This window comes from Danio rerio, chromosome 9 (assembly GCF_049306965.1).
Source record: "Danio rerio strain Tuebingen ecotype United States chromosome 9, GRCz12tu, whole genome shotgun sequence".
Taxonomy (NCBI): Eukaryota; Metazoa; Chordata; class Actinopteri; order Cypriniformes; family Danionidae; genus Danio; species Danio rerio.
This window is the reverse complement of record NC_133184.1, coordinates 26,954,690-26,972,340: the sequence shown is the minus strand read 5'-3', so window position 1 is coordinate 26,972,340 and position 17,651 is coordinate 26,954,690. Positions and strand designations below refer to the sequence as shown.

At 36.3% G+C, this 17,651-nt stretch overlaps 1 protein-coding gene across 1 annotated transcript; it reads right to left on the bottom strand.

The window, feature by feature from the left end:
• Positions 1-750: 750 nt before the first annotated feature.
• Positions 751-16,402, bottom strand: itm2bb (integral membrane protein 2Bb). Its single transcript, NM_212976.1, is given in 6 exon segments — positions 751-1,475; positions 5,967-6,117; positions 6,204-6,314; positions 9,730-9,936; positions 12,969-13,100; positions 16,251-16,402. Coding segments are annotated over 6 exon segments (765 nt in total). The 5' UTR covers positions 16,326-16,402; the 3' UTR covers positions 751-1,386.
• Between the last annotated feature and the right edge of the window lie 1,249 nt (positions 16,403-17,651).

Genomic DNA, 17,651 nt, shown 5'->3' with positions numbered 1-17,651 from the left:
TGCATTGTATTAAATTTATAGATACCATTTAAAATATATATTTTTTAACATTTTTGCGTTTTATTTGCAAAAAAAAAAAAAAAAAAAAAAAACAATCTACAAAGTAAATATCTATAAAGAAAGAGAATGTTTTGGTTTTCAATGCTTGGGCCCCATATCTGTTTAGGGCCCCCAAATCACCAAATCCCCCCCTTAAGTTCACACCTGCAAATACTTTAGCTGCTTGTGATCCACCAAAGCCATTTCTGTAGCTTTTACTGCAAAAGTACTTACCTTAGTTTGGGTTGTCACAATGTGTGTGATAAAACAAAAATAGTTGCATTAATATTTCGTAAGATTTTGATTTATTTATTTATTTTACCTTTTCTTTTTTTGTTGTGGTACTTGCATTTAGATCTGTCGTGTATAAATGACGCAAACCACCAGTAGGTGTCAGTAAGTCATATAAAGCTTGATTCCCTTAATTTATTTAGAAACAAAACGGTTCACCATTGTTTCAGTGTGGTTTTCTGACGAAATTTGTCTGTTTACACTTGACATTTGATTATTTGCCTTATTGGCAGGCACTGCGCCACCGTGCTGCTCCATTTAACTTCATGAAAAAAAAAAAAAAAAACATTTAAATAAATAAATGAAGCTGGTCCAGGGGTGTTTGGGTTGGTACCAAAATTTGCAGGACACCAACCCTCCAGGACCGATTTTAGACACCCTTGTTATAAACCTTTAAACGCTATACATGAACAACAAATGTTTTGTTAAATTTTAGTTTTATTAGATTTAAGGAGCTTGTATCTGAAAACAGAAAAACTGAAGATGTGTAAAATGGAGGATCTTACAGACAGTTTATTAAATACAAATCAGCCAAGAACTAAAGGAGATTTCACTTGTAATATTTGTGTAAAATTGAGCATTTCTAATTTGCAGATTCACAGCTGAGAGACAGTGATGACGATGCTTCTTCACTCTGTATTCTAATTTCAAATAGTAAAAAAACTAAAACAGCAGTCACTATTCATTAAGCAAATTAATTGATCCATTTCAGCAGCTCATGGGAATAAATGAATTATTAAATCACTTTCTAAACGCTGATCTGATTTGTAGTTAAGCCAAAAGTAGTTATTGCTAATCCCTTTTTGTTCTTGTGCACAAAATAACTCTTTCGTTAATCTGAAATTCACACAAATAGCTTAAGAAAAAAACAAACATATACAAACACAAAACATAATACACCTGTATCTAGAAAACATTCACATTTCAGATAAGAATAAACAAACTCCACACAGAAGAAGAAAGCTTGAAAATAAACAGCTACAGAAGGAAAGCGTTCGACTGCGTTAATTTGGTGTTGTAGATCTGCTGTTGTTGTCAGAGATGCTCATGTGCTCTTCATGGCTCGCAGATCAAAGTCTCCACAACAAACTTGTTTTCAAAATGGCGGATCTTGTGGCAGTTCAGAGCCTCGCGCTTCTGCATACCTGTAGAGAAAAACATGCAGTGGAAGTGGTTTATGGTGGGCTGACATAGTTCAGATGTACATGTTTATATGGTGAACATACCCAGCAAGCATTCTTTGTTTGTAAAAAAAAAAAGTCTAACAGATGTCTAAACATAGTCATCTTGGCTAAAACAAGGCTAAATTTGAGCTGTCAGTGAAAATCTAATAGACGTCTAAGAATAGGCCAATCATTAAATAAACAGAAATGAATGGCTTCACATATAAAGTCTGTCTAATCTGTCTATTTTACTGACAGCCTAAGTTTAGCCTTGTTTAAGCCAAGCTGTCTACATTTAGATGTCTATTAGACGTCTATTAAACACAACATTTTTTGCTGTGTAATGAGAGAAAATACTGTTGCTTGAGCTCATATGGTGTCCTCCAATAATGTTGGCTCTGATGGTAAATATGAGCAAAGTTTTTTGTAGAAACTTTTCTGAAGGCCCCTGTATACTTTAAATGAAATGGAAAAATGAACTTAAATGATATGATTTCGAACAAACTCTGGCTGAAAGGAAGTTCTTTTTGAGTTTATCTTGGCTGTTTTAAAACAGTTTGTTTTGGTTCTTAAACACCTTTGAGCTTCCATTGGGCCGTGATGATTACACATTGAGTCTGTTCTGGAGCATCGCTTTTTTGATGTGCGATTCTGTTTCTCATTCCATGTGGGTCAGACAGGAAAACAACATCCTAAACAACAACACTAGCCACATGAACACATTATCCAAACCTTTACTTTACCTTTATTTATCTTTACTATGAGGGTGTACTCACATTAGGTACAGTAGGCTTGAACCGTGTCAAAGCGCGATTGTCCCCCTTCCCCTCTCCCCCTCGGCCTGCACTAGGCATGGGACGATAACAGTTTTTAAGGTATACCGCGGTTTGGAAAAGTCAAGGTTTTAAAACCGCCAAAATTATCTGTGATCCCGTTTCTAAGGTATGAGTAAGATTTTTTTTCTTCTTCTTTTTTTTAGTTTTTTAGAACAGTATCTCCAGAAAGAAAAATCTCCAAAGATGCCATTTTAAATTGTAAATTTTTGTAACTAATGAAGACAGCAGAAATCAATGATTCATTTGAATTATATAGCCTGACGTTTTTAATGATCCAAAATATTATAAATCTTTCAAAATATAAAATATATAGTTTTCAAAGGGTAAAAAAGTTTTTGTTTTATGCCCTGAGTGAGCACAATACCGTGATACTGTGAAACCGTGATATTTATCCAAGATTATAATAACATCAATATCTTATACTGGCCCATGCCTAGCCTAACCTCACTTTGCATTATTTACCAACCGGACCTGAGCATGCTTACGTCATCGATGATGGGACTGTTCAGTTTAACAGAGAGAAGCGCTCTCACTCGGCACAGATGAGATTGCTTTAGTTATATTGTTTTGTGTTACTTTTAGTGGTTTGGGATGCAGTGACACACAGACAACTATTTTGCTGAACAGATCAGCCACTTTTGACGCTCATAAATGATCACAATGTCCTTGTGCAGCAGGTATTAGGAGGTTTCCTGATGGTGCAGCTGTCATGCAGATAGGGGTTTGCATCTTTAATCAACTAAGACAGTTTTGCGTTCATTGAAAATTAAGAATGATTAATAAATCCATATGAAACAGTCCCTTAAAAGTGACATTGTGTTCTCAGGTTCGGGCTCAGGCACGCTTTGCACTCACACTACAAGCGTACCATGCCAAAGCCCAACTGAACCGTGCTCTGGCATACCTCTTCCAACCAAACAAGGACCCGCCAACTGAACCTCACCTGAGCCTGATTCAGAGCAATCACAATTCTCAAACAAAGCGGGACAGGGCCCTGAGTTTAGTGTCTGTCCACAGCAAAGAGAACATAATGTAAAGATATGGTACGCAGAAGGCTGTTTGACAGATATTTATGAAACTCTTTGTCTCTCTTAAATGCCATTGTTGTGTTTAGGTGTACCTGCGAGCAGCATGACACCTTTACAACCACACCTACAGCAGCACAGGGGCTTCAAAGTGTTTGAAAACAGTACACGTCACATGAGCTGCACTAATGTTTTTATCCTAACAAAACTTCAGACACCTAAAAATAACTAAATTATCTGGCTCAGGTGTTCTAATTGGGGTTAAAACTAAACATTGCAGGACACCAGCCCTCAAGGACTGAGTTTGGACACCCCTGATTTAGGGCAACAGATTTAGGGACCACTTCCCAAAAAGAAATGATTAATTATTAATAATTATATATAAGTTATACGGCATCTGCGCTTAGGTTTGTCTTTTTTATTATTCCCGGGGTTTCCATAATCCTGGACCAGGCCGTATCCTGAGCAGCTGCTGTGGTGGTTATGGAGGAGTGGAGAGCATGAGACTGATCCCCGTAAGACCCCAGTGACCAACAAGTCTTCGCATTGATCCTGAAGAGACAGCCTGTACACCAGCCGGTGACCACTCCCACCTGCAGCTTCTCTACGTTGGACGGCCAGCACTCTCTAGTCACCGGCGCCTAGATTGCAGCTCTGCAAAAGACGTTTGACCATAGGAGAAATGGCTGTGATCAACCTGCCGGGTTTCTCTCTAGGCTTTCTAATTTTCGCCAATTGGTGACGTTTTTTTCCTCGCCGCTGTGGCCACTGGCTTGCATGGTTCAGCAATTGTGGAGCTGAGCATCGATGGATTTACTCTTTAGTGTTTGAACTCTCAGCAGTGAATATTAAACCACGCTGAACTTCAACACTGAAAATTGGACTGACATTGTCTTAATTTACTATAATCTTCTATGTGAAGCTGCTTTGACAGAATCTACATTGTAAAGAACTATAAAAATAAAGATTAATTGAATTGAATAGATTTTTTGTTCCCAAGACTAATCTCAGATTTATTTTTGTCCACTAAACCATCCTCTTCCTAGAAGTTTTGATGAATCATCCTAGTTATCGCACTGCTATTTTTCTAAAGAGGTGACCAGATGTCCATTTTCCACAAGTTGAAATGATCCTTAATGAAAAGTCTGTGACATACTTTGGGTAAAATTTCTCAATGGAAGTGTAAAACAACAACAACAAGATGTTTTATCTTGGCAAAAACAGCTCAGATTACAGCAACGTTTGCTGCGTGTCTCTCCTAATGATGAGTTACTCATGAACGTGTTTGCCATGAATGAGAGTTTGGCCTGTGGATTTCCTTGGCTGTATTCCAGTCCAATGTTTTATGCCCTTCACTTGCTAACTTGTACGTCATTGATTACGTTACACAACTGTCTACTACTGGCAGGACATCAGAATGGGTTAAATTGGAATGCCCTCTAAACCCTTGAGCACTTGGGAACTACATTGTTGTGATGTCACAATTGCAATGCATTCTGGGACATATAGGGGCTGGAGTAGACATAAGACACAACAATTACAATTTACATAATTCAAAACATGACTCAAGTCTCACTTATTTAAGGTGGCTTTTAATACTTAATTGTATCTAAACTATTGTTAATGCTCTTAATTTTTTGTATGGTGTCAGAGTTGCCAAAAAGGCACCTTTTAAAAAAATGTATTATTATTATTATTTTACATTTTTTACAAGGTATTCATAATCCTGTAACAGGCTGCATCCTGAGCTAATGGTGTGGCGGTCATTGAGTGTTATCCAGCCTCCAGCCCCTAGACTGCAGCTCTGCACAGGAAGTTTGGCCAGAGGAGAAATAGTTGTGCCCAACTGAGCTTGGTTTCTCTCAGGGTTTTTTCCTTCACTTTCATCAATTGGTGAAGTTTCATTCCTGGCCACTGGCTTGCTTGGTTTGGCACTTGTGGATCTGCGCATCAATGGATTTGCTCTTCAGTGTCTGGACTTTCAGCAGTGGAAATTAAACCACACCAACTGAACTAAACTAAACTTCAACGCTGAAAACTGGACTGACAGTTTTAATTTACTAGAACTTCTGTGTTAAGCTGCTTTGACACAATCTACATTGTAAAAGCTCTATAGAAAAAAGATTAATTTAATTGAAGCAGAATCACTTCCTCTGTCAAGAGGATCAAGGGTATGTCCATGTAAGCTCCCCTCGTTCACTTGATAAAGTGATAAGTACTTTAAAATGGCCGCGAGGATTCAACCAAAGGGGAAGTTTGTGAAGTGCATGTCTAAAAGTGGAGTGAACCGCAGCCCTTATGTTTACATCACTCTGTAAAAGAGGAAGTTATGTGGAACAATTTTCTTTTCAAAAGTCTTCCAGGGGGAAATACACTTTGCTCACTTGAATTAACACATATATTTAACACATATATTATTTTCAAACTGTATTGTGTGTGCAAATGCTCAATGAAAGCATTTTCTTTGTTAATATGACAGTTGAACTAAAATAAGAGATTCTCCCTGGCTGATATTCATCAAGCCAATATTAGTGGAGGACTGTGTTTATGGAAAAACATACACACTGTTTGTTGTATACAGTCTAATTAAGTGTTGGTTTGTAGTCTCTCACCCAGAATGGTGTCTCTGCGCTGCAGTCTGTACGTGTCTTTGTCTTTGCACAGGTTATTGATGTAATAGCCCAGATCACTGGTGTCGTCCAGCTTCTCTGTCACCATCATCTCCTCATGGATCAGGTATGTCTGAGGAAGATACATTCCTTCCTGCAAAAACACACACACACACAAAATTCATTTAGTGTGAAAAAAGACACGAGAATCCCTCACTGACTTTTATTCTGGATGCTTACCTTGATGTTGACCAGGAACTCCTGAAAGTCTCTTGGTGGCATTACAACTGAGGTGTTGAGAGTGATGATGTAGCATTTGTCCAGATTCAGGTCGAGATAAGCAGTCAGTTTCTGAAATTCACACACAACTTCTTCAGGCATCATTTTACATATATAATTACAGACACTACTAAATATTAATTAAATGATTCAAATTATTTATATAACTGATTGTAGACTAAAAAATAGAAGCATTTCGTTGGATTTTTCTCATTTAAAACAAACTTTTGATGATATTTGTATCTTTTTTGCTGTGAAACTCCAATGTAATCATTGTGTTTGTATAAATAGTATTTGTCATATTTAGACAAATGTTAAAAATGTGATTACTGTTTTCTGTTTGAATATCATTTTTAAATGTAATTTATTCCAAACCTACATTTAAGGCCGTACTCACACTAGGTACAGTTGCCTCGAACCGGGCCAAAGCACGCTTGTATCCCCTACCGTCTTCCCCGACGGCCCGCACTCACACCACAAACGGACCTCGGCACGCTTACGTCATATGACGCTGCTGCGCTGTTTAGTGAGAAGCGCTCTCTCACTCAGCAGCACAGTGGAGATTTGTCTAGTATATTGTTTCAGTCGTTTGATATGCGGTGACACGCAGTCAGATATTTCGCCGAACAGATCCGCCAATTTTGGCGCTCATAAACAATCATAAAGCCCTCGTGCTGCAGGAATGAGGTCTGCTGAAGCCGCGCAGCTGTCGTGCTGTGAGGAGTTCTCGTCTTTAATAAACTACTGCAGTTTGCGTTTACTGAACGGTAAGAATGATTAATAAATCCATATGAAACAGCCCCTAAAAGTCACGTATCGCTTTCAGTTTCGGGCTTTGGCACGTTTTGCACTCACACACAAGCGTACCGCGCCAAAGCACAAGTGAACCGCGCTCAGGCACACCTCTTCCAACCGGGCCAGGGCCGGCCAAGTGAACCGTGCTTGAGCCCGATTTAGCACACTCGCACTTCTCAAACGATCCGGGAAACAGGCCTGGGCACGGCACGGATGGTATAGTGTGAGTAGGCCCTAACCCTAAAAGTTTTCTGTGATCTGGGAAGTACATAATATACTAATTCCATTATTTATTCTAATTTTACTAATGAGCTAATATTTTAGCAATTGCTTTAACACAAAACATTCAAATGTTTTTCACAGAAACAAAACATTTTAGAAAAGCAGTTAATGTCTGCTCAGTTTACGGTGGATACAGCTGATGTTTGGGCTGATGGATTATTCATTTTGATTAGCTAATGTTATCTGTCATGTTATTTGTCAAGGGCCACAAAGAATTAATTTGCATAGCCTAAAGCCGCGGTCACACTAGAGTTTGAGGATGTGAAATTCTGTTGTACGGTGTTGCAAAAAGGTCGGGATTAATCAAGATGGTTAAACATTGTAAAAAGCGAGCGATTGATTCATTGGTTTAAATTTCTGTCCAAAGAGGTCATGTTTTGATCTTCGATTAGTTTCACACAGTCACATAATGCGATTTCGCATGTCAGAGTTCACCAAGCTTGAACTTTGCAATGCAGCGAACTGCTAAACTTCTCGCACAAGCTTGCATTTCCAGACGCAATCGAATGCGCATAAATGGACGTCTATGGGGCGGATAGTTCAGGGAGACTGTGGCTAAACACTATGTGTGTTTGTGTATGGGTGTGCATGTGTGTATGCTCTACTTTAAGTTATGTTGTAAAGACAATGTCCCAACAAGGTAAATAACTATTAAATATACTAAATAATTGTAAATCGAACCCCTTGTTCACACTAGCAGTGATGTTATAGCTGCCTGTTGCTCTGGGAGGCGACCTTCTGCAAATGCAGGTCTGTGTAGGTCTACAGCACGAATACAACCAGCCTCTGAGCTTGCTGAGAGAGGGTCACGTGAGCTCTAATGGTGGCTCTTATTGGCTGCTGCTCAAGTAAGCCGATCTTCATTTCTATAAAGTTAAAGGTTTCTCAACTTTGTTGCGTCGCTTGGCATGCCCACCTGGTCACCAACTGTCGCTCAGGTTGACAGAAGTCGCCGGAAGTCACTAACTCTCCGTTGAAATGAAAGGTTGCTTGCAGTGTTGCCAGATTGGGCAGTTTTGAATTTGATTGTGCGGGTTAAAATGGCTTAGGTGGGTTGACAAAATTTGGGCAATTTGGAAACATAAATTTTAAATAACCTTTTTTTTTTTTTTTTTAAAAAAAACATATCTGTGTGCTCTTACTCCATTCAGTTAGTAGTGACCAAAGCGTAGTGTAAACTGTTAGCCCACCGACAAGCAGTTGAAGAAAAGTTTAAGAATCAAATTCTGACTCCCCTTCACATGCACACATAAACATCTGACTCCCTTCGGATGCATGAGGTTTACGCAGAAACACAGCTGTACATCATAAACTTTTATTGATCAGTTTTTCCTGGAATTGACAGCAAGAGCGAACATAGAAGCGTTGTCTGATTGACAAGCAGCAATTGAATGTGTTCAAAAGAATGTAAAACATCATAATGCAGCTACATAAATCTATACTAGGAATCCAAAGTGAAAGCTGGAGCTTCTGTGTCCTGCTTCTGTTATGTCAAACAAGTCATAGTTTTATGAGTTGCCAAATGAATTATTTTTAGGCTCACCAGATTTACTAAAGACACATTAGAGCAAACTAGCTAATTGATATTATTAAAACTAACAGACTAAAACTTATATCTAAAATAATTTATTTTCTATAATATATTTAATGCAAACAGTTTCTAAACTTTTTAAATATCATATTTAAACAAATAAATCTACAATATATAGGTGAATAGGTAGTGTAATCTACTGAACAATAAGTGCCGTGTTGGGATGTGATCCAGTTATGTTGTAATTGTACAATTGTGGTTCTGTGACTGCTGGTGTTGGTTGCTGTATGGATAAAAAATTATGATAATTAAAGTAACTAGGCTAATTTCTGATTTAAATAAATTAAAATTAAATAAAATATTAATCTAATATTTTGGGTGTTTTTGTGTGTTTGGGCAGGTTTTGGACAGCTTTTGGGCTGGAAAAAGTGAGCTATATCTGACAACACTGGACGCTTGCCACTCGTAGTGTGACTGAGGCTTTAATGTCTGCTCAGTTTGCGGTGGATTAAGCAAAACAACTTTTTGTTTGGGCTGATGATTAATTAATTTTGATTAGCTAATGTCATAATGTCTTTCCAGAAATAAACCAAAACTTCAAGGTGCCACAAACAATAAATTTCCATAGGCTAACACTATGTGTGTGTATGCTCTACTTAAAATTATGGTGTAAGGACAATGTCTTAACAACATAAATAAAGTGTTAAATAAATAGAAAAATTGTAAATCTAAAAATGCAGAACAATTTCTATGAGGGTTAATTTTTGCTCTAGTTTAAAGAATAAAAAACACTTTTTGCTATATATAAAAACAATCGAAGTCCCAAAAAAGATTAGCTGTACAAATATATGTGTGTGTAACTTTGTATATTTGGTATACCATGGTGAAGTCGTGCAGGATGCCAGCTGGATCGCTGTCTTTGAACTCTGGCACTGGTACACTGATGAGCTCCACCTCATCATCTTCAAAAAAGCTGACATTCTCCTCAATCAGCCTCAGCGGTGCTCCAATTTCTGGGTCCACCTCTTCATTCAGCTCATAGTCTTCCTCGTAGTACTTCAGCCCACAGATAAACACCTGGTCCCTCTGTTCAGTTTTGTGGATTGTACACAAAAAAGAAAAAAGTAGCTATAATGTATCTAACAATTTTGATTTATTTTCATATCTCCTAATAAATCTCTGATAGAAAACAAACATCAAGTATCATCCTACTAATTTCATCCAGATAATGGGCTTTCTCACTATATACTGTTGAAATATTTAGGATTACACTTAACAGAAGAAACTTTGACACTGGCAGATGCAAATTTGAACCCTTTTTAATGAGAATTAATGATGATATGCACAATATTATGATTTTTATTTTGGGTTAAGGAATTAATGTTAAAGGGGGCGAAACGGTGGCTCAGTGGTTAGCACTGTCGCCTTACAGCAAGAATGTCACTTGTTCGAGTCCTAACTGGGTCAGTTGGCATTTCTGTGTGCATGTTCTTCCCGTGTTCACGTGGGTTTCCTAAAGAATGCTCCGATTTCTCCCACAGTCCAAAGACATGAGGTGTAGGGAATATGAATAAACTGGCTGTAGTGTGTAAAAGAGTGTGTATGGATGTTTCCCAGTACTGGGTTGCAGCTTTAAGGACATCCACTGTGTAAAACATATGCTGGATAAGTTGGCGGTTCATTTCGCTGTGGCCACCCCTGATAAATAAAGGGACTAAGCTGAAGGAAAAGGAATCAATGAATTCATGTTAAATTACCTTTCTATGTTGATTTAAGTCAAGTGGCAGACATGCACCATTCATTTATTCATTTTCCTTTGGCTTAGTTTCGATTTCAGAAGTCACCACAGCATAATGAACTGCCAACTATTCCAGCATATGTTTTAGACAACAGATGCCCATCCAGCCACAAGCCAGTATTGGAAAACACCCAAGACTCATACACTACAGCCAGTTTAGTTTATTCAATTCACCTACAGTATACTCCATGTCTTTGAAATATGGGGGAAAACCCAGCCAGAACTCGAATCAGCAACCTTTTAACCACTAAGTCATCGTAGTGACCCTAAACATGCACCATTTGCAGTTATTATATGGTTAGCTGTATTTGCATTTTAAAACAGATCTGTGACATGTATCTGGGTCACAACCCACTAGTTGTGAATCACTCTTTCATGACAGGTTTAACTCAATGTCCTCTACTAATATTGGCTAATATAAGCAAAGAAGGCTGTGTGGAAATGTTTAACTTTTTGCTCGAAATATTAACAAAGCAAACTCTGCACTCACTGAGAACAAACAATTGCAAACACAGCAGAGTTTTATCAAAAAACAATATCTTTGTTAAATATATGGGTCCCACAGTTATTGGTTTGAATTCATTTTAGCAAAAACATTTTTGAAGTATTACTTAGTACACCTAGTGACTTAGGAATGTAAAAGTGTTCAACTGTGATGTTCTGTTTCACCGGCCTTTACATATAAAATAATACACAAGCCAGACTCATTCAATTATACAGAGGAAGTTTGGTCTTGAGGTCAGAAAAACTAGAATACAACGTCACCTACATAACCATGACTTGGTTGCAAGGGTTTAAAAAAACTAAAAGCCAACTCAGGCATCTTCAGTTTTTTTTCTCAATAATTTGAGCAGATTTTCAGAATTTGATGAAATATTTAAGAATATACAGTTGAAGTCAGAATTATTAGCCCCCCTGTTTATTTTCCCCCAATTACTGTTTAATAAAGAAAAGATTTATTCAACACATTTCTAAACATAATAGTTTTAATAACCATTTCTAATAACTGATTTATTTTATCTTTGCCATGATGACAGCAAATAATATTATACTAAATATTTTTTCAAGACACTTCTATAGAGCTTAAAGTGACATTTAAAGGCTTAACTAGGTTAATTAGGTTAACTAGGCAGGTTAGGGTAATTAGGCAAGTCATTGTATAATGATGGTTTGTTCTGTAGACTATCGGGGAAAAAATATAGGGCTAATTATTTTGTCCTTAAAATTGTTTAAAAAAAATAAAAACTGTTTTTATTCTAGCTAAAATAAAACAAATAAGACTTTCTCCAGAAGAAAAATAAATTATCAGACATACTGTGAAACTTTTCTTGCTTTGTTAAACATAATTTGGGAAATATTTTAAAAAAGAAAAAAGATTTAAAGGGGGTAATAATTCTGACTTCAACTGTACTTAATAAAAGATACTTCAACACTAGTAGATGCAAATCTGAACTTACTTTTATTGAGAATTGATAATGATATTCAGATGTGGAAGGCCGCCTTAGTAACTCAATTGACTCATTAAAGATGAAGATTCTACCACGATATCTATATCTATTACTTATACTATTATACTACCTGTAGAAATTCTGCTTAAAAATGTTACATTTATTTGGCAAGAGAAAAAATAAACAGTATTAAATTCAAAACATTACATCTAACAAATGAAAGAAAGAGGTATGGCATCACCTTATGTTATTGACTATTTTTATTGACTATGCAACCCAGACTAAATATTACATCCCAATCTAGGTGGAAAAATGTCAAAATCTCTATCATAAATGATCCCCCGATTCAAGCATTACTGGTACATAACATTTTTGGTAAGTTTAAAAAGCAGAAGCAATCCCCATGAATTAAAATCCAGCAAAAAATCTGTTATAGACCAAAAACTTGTCATAGAACCGAGTTTGGACATCCCTGTTACAGATTATAAAAAAATGCATAGTGTAAATTACAAAAAAGTAATTGGTGCATATGACCAAGAATTTAAGCCAATTAGTATGGATTGTAGATTCAGTAGGTCTCAACATGAATCCTTTTGAGATGCAATTCTATTACCTCATGAGAAAAGTCAAGTTTGAAGAAAGAATACTGCCTTAAAAATTCAGATTCTGATTTTTGCGCAAAAGATCCAAAGGTTAAACAATTAACCCATTTTTTCCAGCCTTCTTTGCTCATATTTACTAAGGGTGTCAACAATAGTGGTGGACACTCTATAGAAATGAATGAAAGTAAAATTAAACATCAATGCAAAATGAAACATGGTATATATTACGTTTTGTTTGTGATATTACCATGGTTACATTGACTATCTCACCTCTAACACATAGTACCTATACAGATAGGCTCCTGCCACCACAACGCCAGAAAGCACAAGAGTCAATCCCAGACAGAAGCACCAGCACCACACCCGAGACTGATGACGCACCAGCACCACTGCCTCTGGGTCCTGCAGGACAAATCACACTCAAATCATGACTGCAATTATATACACACTCTTTCAAAAGATTAAAAAAAAAAAAAAAACTATGATGTTTATACAAAAATTATAAATTCAGACAATTCTAAATGACAGTGAAGACATTTATAAAGCTTCAAATACTTTTATTTAGACATTTATAGTCAATTATAGCAACAGTGTTTGTAGCACAGTTTTTACAAAAATATCTAAAACTGTTTTGAAAATTAATTAGAGTAATAAAAATGCTGTTTGAGCACCAAATCAGTACATTAAATTTCAAAAGAACAAGTGACATTTAAGACTGAGGTACAGAGGCTGAAGAGACCGCTTGAAAATATCCATTTCCTCTGAATTTATTGGATTATGTTTAAGTGTTAATATTTGTTATACATTATATATAGTCATTTCAATCTTTTTTTTCTGGCAATTGGACATTATAAGAAAAAAAAAAATTTGTTGTTGTTTATCCACCAGTTGAGTTATTCCACCAAATATGTATGCTTTTATATAATTTAATACCAAAAATATTTTATTTTTTAATACCAAAAATGAAAAGTGTTTTTTTTATATATATATGTGTGTGTGTGTGTGTGTGTGTGTGTGTGTGCGCGTGTGTGTGTGTGTCTGTGTGATAGTTGTTAAATAAAAATGGTTCTATTTTTAGGAAGCATATAAATAATAAACAAGGAAGCCTCCTTGAATAAAAGCTCAATGTGTTTATGTTGAGTTATTTTAATTTATTTTGAAAGGAAACAATATGATTATCATCTGTTTTCCCTGTTAAATTCAAATCCCGCATTTCTAGGAACTGTTTTGACCTTCTACAAGCCTGACCTGAACAGCCTGAACCTTCAGTTCTCTAGCTGTATACATTCACAGCAGACAAACAGGAGATATCAGCCTACAATCCAGCTCTGATAAACCCATAGTTTGTTTGTAGTCTATCTACACATATATTATGAGAAATTGAACTGTTGAGAAAAACAGAAGAAGAAAAAAAAGAAGTGAGATTCTCTCTGTATCTTCAACCAAGAGGTGTCATCATAAAGCTGTTTGGTGTTTGTCAGTAACTTCTGCAAAACTCAGCAAAAAGGAACATTCATTTTCATCTACCAAATGCTTCCTGACTCAAACAATAACTGCACACATAAGCTTATGCATCAATTGAAAGAAAAAGTTCATGAAGCTGTAAAGAGAGACACAGACAACCACTGTAGACCTCCTTATTACATATATAGATACATGTTTAACATTATTTTCACCATGTTATTTCATTGAAGTCACTACACAGGCCTTATTTTAAATACATGGAGGCGGGTGTTGGATGGCCTTGACCAGGAATTGCAGATGGGAGTTTTATAATGCTTAATCTAGAAACCTTGCCTTCAGCAATTTCCTGATTCCACAGTTAAATTAAATACACATTTTCTGTATTACCAAACTCTACAAAATGCTTATATTTTCTGCTTTGTTTTATTTTTATTTTTTGTATTCTTGGCTTTCATTTTTGAATCCTTTTGCAATGCATTCATTATCTTGAAAATTGCTTAGATCATGAACATGTTTAAAAGTGCCCACGTTAAACATGCCTCAACGTGTCTGTTTTTCACAACTTATGGAAACCTCTCACAGATATAAAAGTAAAGTGTCCTTTTAGTCAGCCAGAAAATATACTTATTTGCTATCTCTCTGTAATTGCAAATACGGCGTTTCAGATCTGAGAGTGATAAATGTTTGTTACGATGATAAATATAAAAATGTACGTTTGTTACATTAGTTATCAGTTTTTATCTATTATTTTAATTTTATCTATCATTTAATTACAATTGTGATAGTGGCGTTTTAGGTGTCTCATCTTGTACGCTTCAGACCTCAGAACAACTGCGTACAAACCACATTTGAGACGACTTAATCTTAATAACAGTGCTACAGTCTCAACTTTTTTGTTTTTGTTCTATTGAAATGTATTTTGAAAAAATAAAAAACTCTCCTTCTCCAATTCAGTTGTGGTGTTCAGTCTTCCTCTTACAATACCCTCTTACTGGAACACTTTATGTACAGTTCTCTGAGAATTTCTGATCAAACTGAAAGCATCTGCTGTTTACTCATATCCATTCCCGTTTATAAATGGCTTTTTATCCTTTGTTTCTTTCAGTTTAACACCCTGGCACCCAGAGGCCTTGACAAACTGGCCACTGTAGTCTTTCTTTGACTTCTTCATTATTTACTGTGGATTGTATACTTTCTTTTAAAGTCTATTTATACTTTAATTATACTGTATTTCTTTCCTTTAAAGAGGTATTTATCAGATATTGTCCTTTAAAGTACACAGACATAAAACATTATAGGTGCACCTATATTTTTAGTTGTCTCTACCTTATTTTTGTGTGAGGGTCAGTGTTACACTTTAATTATGTAGTTAATAATTTTAAAATATACAATTAATAAATAAGTCTCTTTTTCGGCATACGGATAAGCAAAAGTCAGAGGCCAACACAAACAAACACAGTCTGTTCAGGCAGGTCTCTCACACCCTACAAATACCAGGAAACTATGTTTGATAACATGCATACCTATACATTCTTACATTAGCATGATTTCTTTCAAAATACCATAGTAAAGAACTATTACATCAACACAGCTATGTGAAAATTAGTCAGTATTTAAGAAGGAAAACTTTACAGTAATTTCCAAGTTTAAAAAAGGGATTATAAAATAAATGGACTACACCATAACACTTTTAAAAAAGTAAACAAATGGTAAACTTATACGTTTGACCATGCTTTTACTTGTATTAAAATATCTCTTTCAATAAAGGAGTTGTCAGTATACTTTATGAATTTAATGAAGTAATAACTTTTTGCCAGGATATAAATTTGAAAGTGTTAAGCGGTCTTTGACAAACTTTGGGCTGTCAGCCATTTTATAACTCATTTCACTGATCAAAGTCTGACGCGCAAACATGAACAAAGAAAAACACTTCTGTATTTGAGAGATCTACTTCGCTAAAGGTAATAAGTAAATTTATAACCGAACTAAAATATACATTGTATAAATAATATTCCTCAAACGCGGTTACGAAACAGAAGTACTGTCAATATGCAGCAAGATTTGTTAATAACTACGTAACTACATTACCTGTTCTTCGTTAATGAGAGTTTCCTTTTTTGGATCCTTTAGGGCGAAAGCCTTGTTAAAAGAAACTTTTACCATTCTGAAAAGTAAGTTGTTTTTTTTCCGTGAGAAGTGCGACAGAGAGCAGAGAGTTCGCAAAATGAAAGTGTTCAGTTTCCTGATCAGCAGCAATGTTTGTGTGTGTGCGTGACGCACATGACAGATCTGCTCGCGCTGCCTCTAGTGACAACCAAAACCACAACACCTGCACCCCTACAGTATTTAGACGAGCACTTCTAACATACTGTATGCACTTTCCAACTTAAAATTACTTTAAATAGTAGGAGTAAGTTTAGTTACTATAGATATGGAAATTAACTCAAATAAGATGTCTTATAAAGCCATCATTTAAGGGTCTAACGCTTACAAGAAGACTCACAATTCCAGGGGTCTTAAGGATTAATTTGAAAACACTTGTAAAAAACAAGTTGAGGAATTTTTTTTAAATACACTCGAGATTAAACAAGCTTTGGAATAAACGATACATATTAAATTCTGATTGAATCATTCAACAATTGTAGTTATGATGTTGTCTGTAACTGTAGCTACTAAAAAAATCATACTTAAGTAAAAGTACCATATTTGCCCAAAAATGTTGTGCAAGTCGACTAAAAGTATCTGTTGTAAATATTACTCAAAGTATGAGTAAAAAGTTGCTTTTTTAAAAGTACTCAGGAGTAGTGACTGTGAAAGTCTGATGCGTTCAATGGTATCTGGATGCAGACGTGGATTTGCAAGCTGAGACTGCATATTTCAGAGATGTAAGAAGGTGGCTGGTTTGAGCCCTGGCTGGGTAAGTTGGTGTTTCTGTGTGGAGTTTGCATGTTCTCCCCGTGTTTGTGTGGGTTTCCTCCGGGTGCTTTAGTTTCCCCCACAAGTCCAAAGACATGGTATAGGTGAATTGGGTAAGGTAAATTGGCTGTAGTGTATGTGTGTGAATGAGTGTGTATGGATGTTTCCCAGTGATGGGTTGCAGCTATAAGGGCAACTGCTGCGTAAGACATTTGCTGGATAAGTTGCCGGTTCATTCCGCTGTGGCGATCCCAGATAAAAACCTAAGCCAAAAAGAAAACGGATTAATGAATGTGAAAACGTAATATTTATCCAGCACGTTTTTACACAGTGAATGCCCTTCCAGCCCCAACCTACCTCTGGGAAACATTCACACACTCATTAACTACGGACAATTTAGCCTACCAAATTCACCTGTCTTTGGACTGTGGGGGAAACCGGAGCACCTGTAGGAAACCCACACAAACGCAGGGAGAACATGCAGACTCAACACAGAAATGCCAACTGACCCAGCTGAGGTTTGAACCAACAACCGTCTTGGTGTGAGGTGACAGCACTACCTACTGCACCACT